General features: G+C 32.1%; 1 protein-coding gene across 4 annotated transcripts; it reads right to left on the bottom strand.

The window, feature by feature from the left end:
• Window positions 1–5,875: 5,875 nt before the first annotated feature.
• LOC130936190 (uncharacterized) lies at window positions 5,876–12,179 on the bottom strand. 4 transcript variants are annotated; one of them, XM_057866223.1, is made up of 8 exons: window positions 11,738–12,179; window positions 10,156–10,281; window positions 9,897–10,078; window positions 9,229–9,330; window positions 7,843–8,019; window positions 7,648–7,746; window positions 7,201–7,446; window positions 5,876–6,416 (listed from the first exon to the last, which is right to left on the bottom strand). In XM_057866223.1, exons 4-8 carry the CDS (start codon window positions 9,307–9,309, stop codon window positions 6,012–6,014), a joined length of 1,008 nt encoding a protein of 335 aa, XP_057722206.1. In that variant the 5' UTR covers window positions 9,310–9,330; window positions 9,897–10,078; window positions 10,156–10,281; window positions 11,738–12,179; the 3' UTR covers window positions 5,876–6,011. The 4 variants fall into 4 exon arrangements, with proteins under 4 accessions (XP_057722206.1, XP_057722208.1, XP_057722207.1 ...); XM_057866225.1 differs by lacking the exon at window positions 10,156–10,281; XM_057866224.1 differs by lacking the exon at window positions 11,738–12,179 and having other exon boundaries at window positions 10,156–10,384.
• Window positions 12,180–15,092: the final 2,913 nt, after the last annotated feature.

Genomic DNA, 15,092 nt, shown 5'->3' with positions numbered 1-15,092 from the left:
ATATTATTTTTACCACAAATCCAACGAATCTTAATCCACAGCATCAGTCAACACACAGTTAAATTCACCCACTCTAACATTCTTAATATAGATACAAAAGATAATAACAATTTATGGGGAATTGGTGGAAAAGTAAAATTTTAAAGTGTACTAATTAAACAATTGATTCAAATTCACTAAAACTCATGAACATAATTCTAACTTTCCAAACATAATTGTAATTTTTCATTTTCACTCAAAATCTTATAAAAATTTTGATAAAATCTCCCCAAAACTTCAGATTTCTTCACCCTTCAAGAGTTCCATCGCAACCAAATATCTATCAACCCTTCTCAACTTATTGATTTTTTCAATCATTATTAAGGCAACATACAAGGCTAGAAGTTTCAAAACTTAATTAATCATTGTAGACATGAAGATGCTCCTTGTGAAAATACCACATAAATAATGTGTAAAGGGACTTAATGAACAAAATAAAATATTGAACTTACACATCAATCAGCAACACTTTTAAAATTTGCTCACATTACCTAGTGGACAAAAAGTGAAGAAACATGGATGCTATGTTACTTAGTAAAAGAGATATAGAAGTTGAATTCCATCACATAGCAATAATGGTTCAGAAGACTCGAAAAATTCAAAAAGATGTCATTAGGTGAGTGTACAATCCAATTTCACTATTGTAAAAATTTAATGCATAAACTTGGTAAACAAGGTAATAAACCATAAAAACAAACATCACCCAGTAACCAAATGTATCATTTATAAGCAATTGCCGAGATATAGATAATGAATTCAAATCACATGGTGGCTACATGTGCAATTCAAATTGTAAAACCCAGATAATTAATATATAATTAACTCATAAATTAAAATTTATTCTAGAAAATAAAAAATATGATTTTTATGGTTTAATATGATAGAGATAATTAAAATATAAATTTTGACACAAATTTTAAAGAATTTGGCCCAAGATTGGGCCGAACTGAGTCCAAATCGAACCCATGGGCCCAACCCACTCATTTAATAAAGTGAGTTCAGATCTTTCTCTCTCCATTTTGTATTCTAAACACGCTGAAGCTCAGCCATAGGAGAGGGAAGAACACTTCCCAAAACCTAACACACACTTAGAGAATCAAATCCACATAACTTTTGATCCGGAGCTCCGATCGTCGCATTGTTTATGGCCACGGGACCGTGGCGTTGAGCTTTACAAAGCCCACAAGATTATTTAAGAGGTAAGCTACGAATTCTTTCCAATTTTCCATCCCTTTATTTTTGAAATTATTGAGTAAAGGTGTTGAGATTTTGAGTTCTTTGATGTTATATGGTCTAATTAGCTTGAGAAAAATGCTTAATATTGCCTTTTTGGTCCGTGGGTATGGTAAGAATCCTCAACCCATAGTGAATTTATTGAGTATATGTAATTAGTATTGAGTTTATATGTGTGGGTGTCTATGATTTGTCTTAGGTAATATATATATATATATATATATATATATATATATATATATATATATATATATATATATATATATATAGTTTGGAACTTGATTGAGATTTTGGAAGCTTAGAAGTAGAATTGCATGCTGAAAAATCTGTTGGTGAGGTGTTGAAGCCTTGGAAGCTTGAAAAAAGGTGAATTGGAAGTGTTCCGGATTTATCGAAAAATCGGCCAACGTATGGTTTCGGTTTCTAGTATCTAAAATGTAATGTAATGTAAAAACTTAGGCTAGTGACCTTAGGATAGGAATCGAATTTGTGATGTTGTTGATTGGTTGAAATAGATTGTATTGATTATGTGGTTATTGGTTTTTGAGGGTGTAATTAATGTCCTTGTTGATGATGCATGTGATTTGTATATGTTGATGATTGGTATGTATAAAAGTTGATTGGAAGATGATATTGTACTTAACATGAATATTTTATGATGTATATTGAATATTGTGGAATTGGAAGTATTGGATTGGAATTGGATGAAAATGGAGAATTGGTAGGATGATGGATGTGTATTGTATATTGTTGAACTTGAAATATTGAGTTGAGATTTATGAAGGATGCTGAATTGGTAAGGGTTTGGGTTGATTTTAAAAAGGGGTTGAAATTGGTATGTAAACTTTACAAAACCTCCATTTTCAAAACATATCAATTTCAACCCCTTTTTAAATCAGCCCAAACCCTTACCAATTCAGCATCCTTCGTAATCTCAACTCAATATTTCAAGTTCAACAATATATAATACACATTCATCATCCTACCAATTTTCCATTTTCATTAAATTTCAATCCAATACTTTCAATTCCATAATATTCAATATACATCATCAAATATCCATATTAAGTACAATATCAACTTCCAATCAACCTTTATAGATACCAATTATCATCATATACAAATCACATGCAGCATCAACAAGGACATTAATTGCACCCTCAAAAACCAATAACCACATAATCAATACAATCTATTTCAACCAATCAACAACATCACAAATTTAATTCCTATTCTAGGGTCACTAGCCTAAGTTTTCACATTACATTATATTTTATATACGAGAAATCGAAACCATACCTTGGCCGATTTTCTGATAAACCCGGAACACTTTCAATTCACATTTCCTCAAGCTTCCAAGGCCTCAACACCTCACCAACAGATTTTTCAGCATACAATTCCACTTTCAAACTTTTGAAATCTCAATCAAGCTCCAAACCAATTTTATATATATATTACCCAACACACATCATAGACACCCACATATACAAACTCAATACTAATCACATATACTCAATAAATTCATTATGAGTTGATGATTCTTACCGTACCCACGGACCAAAGAGGCAATATTAAGCGTTTTTCTCAAGCTAATTGGACCCTATAAAATCAAAGAACTCAAAATGTCAACACTTTTACTCAATGATTTTGAAAATCAAGGGTTGTAAAACTGGAAAGAATTCATGGCTTACCTCTTAAATAATCTTGTGGGCTTTATAGAGCTTAACGCCATGGTTGCATGGCCATAAACAGTGCGGCGATCGGAACTCCGAATCAAAAGTTATGTAAATTTGATTATCTAAGTGTAGGTTAGATTTTGGAAAGTATTATTCCCTCTCCCATGGATGAGCTTCAGCGTGTTTAGCATGCAAAATAGAGAGAGAAAGATCTAAACACACTTTATTAAGTGAGTGGGTTGGGCCCACAGGTTCGGTTTAGATCCGGTTTGACCGGTTCGGATTAATTCTTTAAAATTGGTGTCAAAATTTATATTTTAAGTAGCTCTATCATATTTAACTATAAAAACCACATTTTTAATTTTCTAGAATAAATTTTAATTTATGAATTAATTATATATTAATTATCCGGATTTTACACAAATTATCCAAGAACATTTTTAAGGCAATAGCACAAATATTAAAGATGCAAAATTGATGCGCTCAATTAGTAATTGACAAGCGACAATTCAAAACAAAGATTAATCAAATTATGGTGCAGACAAGTCCAACAACAAAGTATGACGCAGATAAGTCCAACAGCAAATTTTCAGCAAAAATGACCTTAACACAATGAATCAACGTAATCAAAATTATCCAAACAATTCCAGATCAAAATTCATCAAAATCAGCAGTAAAATAGCGACTCATCAATATAGTGAAGCATTTTCCAAACAATTTCAACAGTAGAAATCAGCAAATAGTTCAATAATTCAACACTTTTCGGCAATTTCAGAGCCTAATATAACCTATTCTAACTTATCCTAACCACCTAAATCAACAGAAAATTAAACTAACTAAACTCTACTAATTAATTAATTAACTTGAAGTAACAGAATTTGAAAGAAATAGAGTTCCAACAAAAAATCTTGAATGTAGAACAAGAGAAAACGGAAAAAAGGAGTGGAGGTGCAGTAGTGGCAGAAGCGGAAGCGGCAGGGCATTTGCAACAGTGACCGCAGGGACGTTCGCTGTAACAGTGGTATAGAAGGTTGACAGAGAGGAGAGATGAAAAGGTTAGAGAGAGAGTGGGAGGGTGAGCGGTTAGAGAAAGAGAGGAAGGTGAGAGGTTAGAGAGAGAAAGTGAATTCAAAATGAAGGAAAAAAGGGTTCGCGGTTTGAATTTATGACACGGTTACCGTCGAATTTACCGATGGTAACGTTGTGGAATCACCAAAACATAGCGTTTCATTAAAAATGTCTACCATAAAATTTTTACGACGATAACTCCGACGCTAAATTTGGCTCCTATTTGTCTTGTTTTTCCTCCAGAGGTTGCCGGCAACTTTACCGTTGAAAGAGGCTATCCGCCGGTAATTATTTGGCATGACGAATCCTACAACAAAATTGTCGCTAAATCTGACGGTACTCAAAGCAATTTTTGTAGTGACTAGTTTTAAATTTGAGTAATAAGAATTGTTCAACCAATATAACAAGAAAACAGAGATAGTATTAAAGAAGATGAAGGATGTATATTGAAGTTGTTGTTTTACATGATACAAGAGTTGTCCTATTTATAGGAATATTACAAACTAACTTCATAAATATTTATCTACTAACTACTAACTCTCAACTACTCAAGAAAATAAAAAAAACGTGTTGTTTGCCTCACATAGAGTTGCACCGGATTCAAATTCTCTTGGAGGAATATAGAACCATGCTAATAGTGTGTACCCATGTAGTATGTGTGAGTGTGTAATACATAAGTGTAATGCATAGGATTGGAGACTGTCTAATCGACTTGACAAAAAAAAAATACAACATAAATTATGTTATTTTTTTACGAAATAATTTGTTGTATCATATGTTTCTTGAAATAACAAGAATTTTGTTTAAGTTACATGTGAAAAAATAAATAAAAAATGAGAAAAACTATTTTAGAGATTGATTTAATTTGGATTTTTTAATTTTTGAGACTAAAATTCAAGAATCAACTTTTAGTCATTTATAGTAATAACATATCAGATTATCAGACTATCAGTAACACACAGACAAATCATATTTTAACATGAACACTAAACTAATATGTGAACAAATTTTATTATGACACGTGACATTATCATAACGTCGACATGTATGTGAATAAAACACACTTTATCACTTTATTCTACATGACAAAACTTTGTTTTTAACACGTAATATTGGCTGACTATGTGAGTATGACGGTAACAAAAATAACTTGAATAACTAATGTGAGTCTAAAATGAACATTTGAAGTTCAAATTAAAATAAATGTTAGAAGACTATTAAAATTTAATTTTTTGGTCATTAATTAGTCATTATTTAAAAATATGAGTTAAATTATGTTACTGAATTACTAAACTAAAAAAATTAGGTTAATAACAAAAAAATAATGGTAAAAAAAATAAATTTTGATGAGTTTTTAATTTTTCTCTTAAAAATTCAAGGGTGAATTTAAAACCCATTTGAATATTATCTCCCCTCAAGTTTCCTAGTGCGTCAAACGTCAAACTCAACTCAATGTATACAGTAGTCCTATGCACCAAGTTAACTTATTCATCAAACACAACTCTATTAAAGACAATATTAATTCCCATAATACTAGGTTAGATGCTTCCTAGCAAAAAAAGCACAATTATAAGCCCCATAAAAAAACAGTTTGCCGATTCGGTATTCCTTGCCATTGAAGAAAGAAAATTGCATACGAAGAATCAAGATGAAGGATCAAGAAAGATCAGAAGAGATAAAGGAGGTGAAAAGATAAGAACCTTAACACATAATGCAAAAAAAGGAGTAAAACTATGTCATCTAGAAAAAAAAATATAAAATGTGACACATTAAATTAGTGTCAAATATCTAATGAAAATTGAAAGAGTATCTTGGTTTCTCTTTCTATATATCACAAACAGAATATTATTGTGGTCTACTAATCTTGAGAAAAGGGCATTGCATTGCATGGCATGCCGGAGTAATTGAAATAGTTGAATTTTCAGCTAAGTTAAAAAATAAAAAAAATAAAAAAAAGGAACGAAGTAGCAACATAATTGATCCCCTGCATTTGCCTCAGGGCTTTGCACCAGATTCATCTTTTTGCAGAATTGTAGGTTTAGGAGAATCTAGTCTTTCTTGTACATTAATCTCTTCTTTATCTTCCCCCATGGTTGAACCAAGAGTGTCACAACTAGATGTTTCATCATCCGAGTTGTTGTCATCTATTTGAATTGATTCATTGATGAGTTCTGTTGAAACACCACCTTCACTGACCTTAGACATCCTCTTATTGTCATCATCTTTCATTTTTTTGGAAAAAGACTCGAGGGTCCATCCGACGGTGTTTCGCCCGCCGAAGTAGGATTCCAGCTTGTCCTTGTCAAAGAGTTCTTCCATCATCCTTAGGCTTTTCGTGTTGTCCGGATAAGCGAATATCACCTTCTTGAAAGTCTTTGGCTCAAGAAATGGCTTTACCATCTGTTTAACAAAGTAAAAATGAGAGAGATGCTTACTTGTAAAACTGAAAAAAGAGTGTAACTCATAAACACATTGATTCTTACTGATTCACCAAACTCTGTTAATAAATTTTTATTCTTTTTACCATGTTGGATAACATGGGAAAATTTTAACATATGATGAATGTAACAAGCAAAATTCTAGCTTGTCATTATACTTAAAAGTATATGGAACAAGAGTGTTGGACGACAAAAGGTGAGCATGAACATAAGTTAAGTGTGGTAGAGATGAAGATGCTAAGATGGATAAGCGACTACACATGTATGAACAAAATAAGGAACGAGATATACGAAAGTTGGAGTAGCACCTATTGTAGAAAAGATGGTAGAATTTCGTCTCAGTAGTTTGGACACGTGGGAAGAAGATTGCCAGAGCATCTAATTAGGAGGTGGATGAGATGAAAGGTAGCCAATAGTCGAATGGTAAAGGAAGACCCAAAAAAAAAAAAATCATATATGAGATGGTTAAAGGAAATCTACGTATAAACAGTCTCATTATAGAGATGACACATGATAAGGTTATACGACAATATTTGATCCATGTAGCTGGCCCGACCAAATGAGATAAGGCTTAGTAATTATTGTCATAGTTGTTTGTTATTGTGGTTATACTTATAAGTCACTAACTCTACCCTATTCTTTGAATTATAGTTAGTATATCACAGAGCATCAAGCTTACCATTGCATGCATTAAGATAGTAGTGAAGAGAGGAGATATTATGATATGATATGATATGATAACATACCGTCCAAAAGGACTCAAATACTTTTGGTGGGTTGTACATGACTGCAAGGCCCAATCTCTCAGGGTAATGATCCTGCAAGATTTGAGCAGTTTCCCTTGTAATCTTCAATGATATGCAGGATTTGTTCCACCCTTGAAAATCAACCAGCCAAACCATCTGTTCCTGCTGCTTAGAACTCAAAGTCATTATGGCATTCTCCAAACAGTAAACAAGGTACTTGATCTGCCCTGCTGCGGCGCTTGCACTCTTCATGCACCGCAAAATAACAACACAATAACATCTTATGAGTGAAAGCAATCATAACTATAAAATTACTGTGTCATTATTTAGTAAATAGGAATATTGTGTCAAAGAAAAACAAGAAAAAATAATTATTTTTTTTAAATTAAAAACTTATTTAAGTTGAATCATTGTTCGAGGGATTCTAGTATAAAAATTTGAGAGTACCGTAATAGCAGGTCTCATGACAAGAACAGTCCTCCCTTGTGAATCCAAGTAATCAGCTTTGTATAGCCTTCCTAAAGCACCTTCTTGAGCTATATCATCCTTATTGCATAGAAGGGACAATGACAATGACAATTTTAACTAACAAAAATTCATCATTAAACAGAATTAAAAAAATAGATACCATATGATGCATACCCATTTAATCATCTCAGGCTTGTACTCTAACCTCCATTTCAAGCTGCATTTGAGCATCTTTGCTGCTTTCTTAGAATTATTTTTTCTTGCTCTGAGGTACCTTTGTATTGATGCATCTGAACACATAACTGGAAACTTACTTGCAACTGGACCAATGATCTTTCTGACTTCATCAATCTGAATAATAAATCAAATATGAAATCATTATTTTTCACCACAAGAATTGTAGGTCATTCACAAATGATATGAAACAACTTCTTAGATAGAGTAGTGTTTTTTAGATAAACTTTTTTGAATGGACACATTATATAGAAACGTATATATTATAGAGAAATAATAAAGATACATGTAAGACAGAAAATTTATGTTTCCATCTCTATTGTCTTTAGTTTTTAGGTGAATAAAAAATTAGATAAAATTTTATCTCATACAAATTTTGTTCGCATGATCTCTTAACGTTTGTTTTGAGGTATTGAGACAGAGACTGAGAGACTGAGACTCAGTATCGTATTTGTTAGTTCAGAGACTGGTACTAAAATTTCTGTCTCTATCTCTAAAATTTCAGTATTTCAGTACCTCCAAAAAGTAGGGACATAGGGGATTGAAATTTTTAGAGATGGAGACTGAAACTTTAATAACATTTTATACCTAAAATACTTTCATTTCAATTAATTAATTCCAATTTTACCCCTTGTGCAAATTAAATTAGAGTTTCATTCTTGTTTCAATTCATGTCTCCCATTTTGCACCAAACAGAATACTGAGATTTATTTCAATCCTTGTCTCTTAGTCTCTGTCTCTCAGTCTCAGTCTTTCCGTTTCTGAGACTGAAACAGAAAGATTGAGACTGAGAGACAGAGACTAAGAGACAGGGATTGAAATAAATCTTAGTATTCTGTTTGGTGCAAAATGGGAGACAAGAATTGAAACAAAAATGAAACTCTAATTTAATTTGCATAAAGGGTAAAATTGAAATTAATTAGTTGAAATGAAAGTATTTTAGGTATAAAATGTTATTAAAGTTTTAGTCTTCATCTCTAAAAATTTCAGTCCCTTGTGTCCCTACTTTTTGGAAGAACTGAAATACTGAAATTTTAGAGACAGAAACAGAAATTTTAATACCAGTCTCTGAACTAACAAACACGATACGAATCTCAGTCTCTCCGTCTCTGTCTCATTACCTCAAAACAATACTATTGTTTTGTAAGACATGCCAAATAAGATATTATAGTTTTTGGCTAGTAGTTAACAAACAATATTTAAAAGTTTGTAAGCTAAAAGAATGATGTTGGGCTACTGAACTAAAAGTGTTAACCTGCTAGCTAAATGAATTGGCCAAAATAAATTAAAATTGTTGGTCTTTATGAGCTTTTTTCAATTAAATACCTTTGCTTGATTCTCTTGAGGAGTCAGAATTTTTTCTATTGAGCTTCTTCTGAATGATGATAATCTTTGTTTCAAATCCATAGTCCAAACAGTGCTAATAGCCTGAAATTAAATATGGACAACCAACAAAAAGAAACAACCTTTCTTTTAAGTACTTGCAAAACAAATAAATATATGAATTAATATTTTCATATAATCAGTTTCAGCTTAGAACACTAAACATTAAAGATGGATCTAATTAAATTTACAAAAATCCCACACATATTGATAATATCATTCAATACATAATGTCAATGATGTTGCTAACTACTCAAGGATCTTGGTTTTAGGCTTTTAGCACTGTTTCGTTCATCATGTTAGAAGGATAGAATAACTAATTTTTAAATTATTTCTAAGATATTAATATAGAAAAATATTTACAAAAAAAATAGTAAACTGTTGGTAAGATTGGAATGAATCTAAAGTAAATTTAACTTAAGAAAAGAAAGAAAAAAATGTGATCTTTATGATTCATAACAAAATTGTATTCCGTAAAAAATCTTATGTTTTTCTTCCCAATCCCAATTCGAAATAAGGATTAAAAAGGATTTATCGTAAAAACAAAACATCATAGTCACCCTAGATTAGAACAGATTATAAAATAAAAGAGTTAAGGAAAAAGATATCACCTTAAATAAAGTATGTGTCGCAAGAAAAGAGTACTAGATTTCCAAGATCAGACTCCAGGCTATGAAACACAAAATCAGAATTCAATCAAGAAGAAATTGTTGTATTGTGATATTGTACGTAGAACTAGATAGTAATTTGCTGGATTTTCATCACGCAAGCCTGTACGGTACATTATTGATTCCTACAAATATGGTACAATCAACAAAGGGATAAACATAAGATTTATTATCATATTTTTGATCATTTAATGAAACTAACCTTTTGGTTTCGTTTCACTAATGATAATGACGTGATTGATAATCACTGATAGAGACAAGAACACAGATTCATCTTCATCAGCTTTTGATTGCTTGTGATTTTAAATCGACGACCCAATAAATGAAACTGTACAAGAGCATCAATGCCACCGATATCATGAATGTTACAATGACCGTAAGAAAAGTCAAAGCAATCGAATCATGGCCTCTTTGTGAAAACAGAAAGCCAACCAAGTTCCAACAGTGTATGTAATGATCTTCTAAAGAGAAACAATGAGAGAAGAAAAAGTTTATAATAAAATCAGTTAATATAAAATATTTAAAAGTTTCATAAATTAACATACAAAATTCAAAAACTATATATCAAAACTTTATGTTAGATATATACTAATTTTTATTAGGGTAAAGTATACTTTTTGTCTTTGAAGTTTGACAAAAGTTTCAAAAATATCTCTAAATTTTATTTTGTTTCAATTTTATCACAAAAGTTTTCGATTTGTATCAAATATACCGCTGAAGGCTAATTTTTTAAAGAATTTCATAAGAACAACCCTCAATACAAGCAAATCAAGCATAATTTTTATGCATTATTGTTAGATTAGTCTTAAATTTTTTTGAAAATTTAGCCGTTGAAGGTATATTTGATACAAATCGAAAACTTTTGGGATAAAATTAAAACAAAATAAAATTTAGGGATATTTTTAAAATTTTTACCAAACTTTAGTGACAAAAAGTATATACCCGTTTTATTATTCTCGATGATAATAATAATAGTAGTAGTAGTAAAAAAATATGTCCTTAAGAAGAGAAAATTGTGGATCATGAAAACGGATGTAAGAGGTGAATAAGGAGATGTAGTTTGAAGAGGCAATGAAAACTTATTAAGAGGTCCAATATTATAAGGGCACATGATAAGTGGAAAATAAGGGAAGTAATAAAACTCATAAGAATGTTTCAAAGAAAGAATAAGAATTTGCAATAGTAATTAAATGATTATGTTTACATGAAGATCTCTTTATATAATATGTTAAAATTTGATTAAAAAAAAAATTAGGTTGTAAGTTGTACATTCATGTTTGATACAAGTATTTTTCATGGATGGCATTCATTGCTATATGATTTTAATAACAATTTTATTTGCAAGTCATCTTCTCAAAAAGGTAATGTGATGTATATTATCATATTTATAATATATTTTTCAGCCTGCCTCTCTGCAAGGTAGCTTAATTTCTTATTATATGGTAATTTATTGCATTATATCAATGAATGTTAAATAAAGCCAAGAACTAATCACCCTTAGAAGCATTGATATAAGTAGTATACCTCTGAAGTCTAAAGAACCAATTCATTTACTTGATTGACACTAGAAATTAAATCTTACCGACAAAAAAGGGTGTTTTAGGGAAACATTATAAAGATGATTGGTTCTTGCAAATAAGACAACCAAGGAAGAAAAGATGAATAATTGAGATAAAAGTTGTCAGCTGTAACACTGAGAAGTTAGAAGTCAAAGAAATACAGGACAAAAGCAATCTTAGTCATGCATTTTTCATTTGATTATCTATACTACATACTATACATACCGCTTCATGAGTATTTACGCTGTCGCTGTCGAATCATTTGATTCACTTCCAGGTTCCTTTCCTCACGTATGTTGTATATGACCTCGTCCAGTTGTAATTCCCATAGCTCTGGTGTGTATAAGGTTGCAGAGCAGAAGGTCTCCATCTTTGGGCATTCTTTAATTTCTATCCGTACACAATATGGTAGCTCGAAATAGAAAGAGCTTATTGAACAGAAGCTGTTTAGCTTCGGTAACTTACTCAGCCGAATGCTGTATAAATTTGGGAATATAATCTTTGCTCCCTTATGCTGCACAGACTTATTACTATTATTGTTCCCAATGATCTCTTCCATCTCTTTACATTCCTGCACATCAAGTGCTTCCAGATTCGAAAGGCTTCTGGCAGCGGACACATTTGGAAACACAAACCTCAAATCATGGCACCTACTAATTATTAGAGTATTCAAATTCTCAAAGCCTATGACAGAGTTGTTGTTTCTCCAAATGTGATTCAGTTTGGGCAGAGAATGCAACTCCATCCTTACTAATTGTGATTTATGAATCCCAGTGCCAGTCCCTTCAAATACAACTTCCATAATCTGACATTGCCGTACATGAAGCTCTTTCAGATGTTGGAATAATAATGAATGAATGGTGTTTGATGGGACACATGTGAGAAGCTTGTTGCAGCTCTCAACTTCAAGCCTTGATACCCTCTTCATGTAGCCCACCAAGTGCTTGTATTGAGGTTTCTCGTCAATACATTCAAATGTGTCTACTTCTTGCAACTCCACCTACATAAAATTCAACAACATTAACATGTGATCTCATCTAAATTGAAAGCTTACTACTAGTTAATGAACCAATGCAATACATATTATATGTCGTACCTTACATTTGCCTGAATAATTGTGAAGATAATATAGTGTCAAATTAATGTCTCCAAGGGTGAGCGTGTCATTATTAACCTTGTGAAGGTTAGGTGTGCTTACAATTACTTTTCCATTTCCATTAGAAAAGGTTTCAATTTGTGAGGAAGGTGATAAGAGCATTAGGTCATAGTCATATGACCCTCCACAGAAACATTGGAAGTTGGGCACACCAGTTAAACTTATTTCTTTTAATTGGGGAAATGAGACCTGCACCTGTTCCTGTTTCTTCTTATCTTCATTTTCATTGCTCAATGGGATGTCATAGTCATAATCTCCATAACAGAAACATCTCAAGTTCGGCAAAATTTCAAGACTCAACTTCTCCAATTTTGGAAATAAGGTCTTATCTTTACAGCCTCCACCCATGTTCATGATTTTCTCTTCCTCTTCTTTTTTGACAATCTCTTCTATCATCTCACAGTTTTTAACTTGTAATTCTTTTATCTCCACAAGGCTTTTGGCAACAGAATAGGACATCACACACTTTAAATTGTTGCATCTTGCAATTTTAATTGCCGTTAACTTAGTAAAACTTACATGCCTCACAATATTGAGTCCCCATATGCTCCTCACTTTTGGTAAATCTTGTAATTTTATGCTCTCTAGTCCATAATTTATACTTTGATCATATCCTTCCTTTGTAAGCATTTCTCCTCTTGCTTCAAACACCTCTTCTAGTGAATCACAACTAGTAATGCTTAGTTCCCTTACATGTCGAAGCATGCGCATCTCCTTGAGCTGAACAAGCATTGAGAGTTCATGATACCCACTGATATTAATAACTGAAATCTCAAACAAGTTCTTAGTTATGTCTTTATCGTGGAGATCGCTCCACCTAATCATCTTTTCTTCTTGTAATGCCATCTACAAAATCAACAACCACATTTAGTGTGCGACCATAAGATATATATGAGCTAATTAATATATGTAAATATCTTTTAAGATGACACGTACAAAGGTTCTAAATCCCTCTATAGTAGAATTCAACTGGTCTTCTTTTTGCACAGAGATATTGCACTTGAAGTATGTTGCCTTCGAATTCATGGTGACATTCTTGAGCTTAGTTGTATGACAAGATCCCCGTGAAAACACTTCCATGTTCATACAGTCTTCAATCATTACTTCTTGCAGAGATGACAACTCAAAGGAGTAGGAAACTTGACAGAAGGCTTTTAGTTTCGGTAAGCTTTCAAGACTTAGTTTCTCTAATTTTGGGAACATGACTTTATCTTCACTTGTGTTAATGTTTTCTTTGGATACTATTTCTTCTATGTTATCGCAATCACTTACTCTTAAATTTTGAAGCCTTCCAAAAGTTGAAAAAGAGAACAATATCTTTATTTTGTCACACCTAGACATGTGTAGAGATGTTAAGTTTGGAACTAATAATCCATTAATAAAAGGCTTTTCTCTCAATATTCTCTCACTGCCTTCATTAGAATCCTGCAAAAAAGAAGAAAAAAATAATTTGGACTGTAATTAGGGAAGACTGCATCATTCAACTTGTGGAGGTCTTGTATGTATATAATTGTTAAATTACCTTTTTCCTTTCGAATCAATATTCGTGTTTTATATTCTTTTAAAATGAACAATTACTGGTGCCTTTAATTTCAAATAAGAAAATTTGAAATAAGACGTTAACGGCAAATGAAATGGTGGTTTTGTTACTCACCCTGCCTTCTTGCTTGCCGTTGATTGCAAAAGAACAAAAATTCTCAAGATTTGGTAGTCCAAATAATTGAAGTGACACCAAGTGAGTGAAAGTAACCATCATGCTTGTTCTTTTTTCTAAATTGTCATAATCACAAATGTCAATGCTGGAATTGTGTGTTCCCTCAAGCAAAACTACTTCTTCCACTGAATCAGAGTGTCTCAGACTAAGATTTTCAAGAATTGGTACATGGATTATTTCTGCCTTGCCCTTGATTTCAGAAATTGCAGGTTCTTGATCTTGTGCCAATGATGCTTCCTGCAAACTCATCAGCATACTCAGAGTTCACACAATTTGTTCTACATGAATAATCCTTAATTGAACAATTATAGATATGGTGAGACTCGATACCATGCTTGTAGTAGTCTCTTGACTGCGGTGGCGAACAAATGTAAGTGGCCAAGGCATGCAACCAATAAGGGGCCGATGAGAGGAGCTTGATGAGTTGGAATTGCTAAAGTCCCTGTTTTTTGTCTTCAATTGGGTTGGTATCAAAGATATCTTCAACTTGGGACAATACCAAAAATAGAATGTTCTCAATGATGGCCATTCTAACTTTGCGGAATCTGTATACAAGTTTTCAAATTTCGGAAGTCTATGGAGTAATAAAGAACATAATTTATTAAAGATGATAGTATGTTCTCTTCCTTTGGTTTCAAGATCTCCCTCTTCTTCATCAGCAACTAAAGCCACCATCGAGTTGCAATAAGATATTTTTAATATCTCAAGAT

Source organism: Arachis stenosperma, chromosome 6, assembly GCF_014773155.1.
Source record: "Arachis stenosperma cultivar V10309 chromosome 6, arast.V10309.gnm1.PFL2, whole genome shotgun sequence".
NCBI classification, from domain to species: Eukaryota; Viridiplantae; Streptophyta; class Magnoliopsida; order Fabales; family Fabaceae; genus Arachis; species Arachis stenosperma.
This window is presented reverse-complemented; position numbering and strand designations above follow the sequence as displayed.

Coding starts and splice junctions, on each gene's coding strand:
- LOC130936190 (XM_057866223.1), bottom strand. CDS start 9,309: ATGGATTTGAAACAAAGATTATCATCATTCAGAAGAAGCTCAATAGAA. Junction 7,447..7,647: donor TCATGAGACCTGCTATTACG/GTACTCTCAAAT, acceptor CGGTGCATGAAG/AGTGCAAGCGCCGCAGCAGG. Junction 6,417..7,200: donor TATTTGAGTCCTTTTGGACG/GTATGTTATCAT, acceptor TTTGTTAAACAG/ATGGTAAAGCCATTTCTTGA.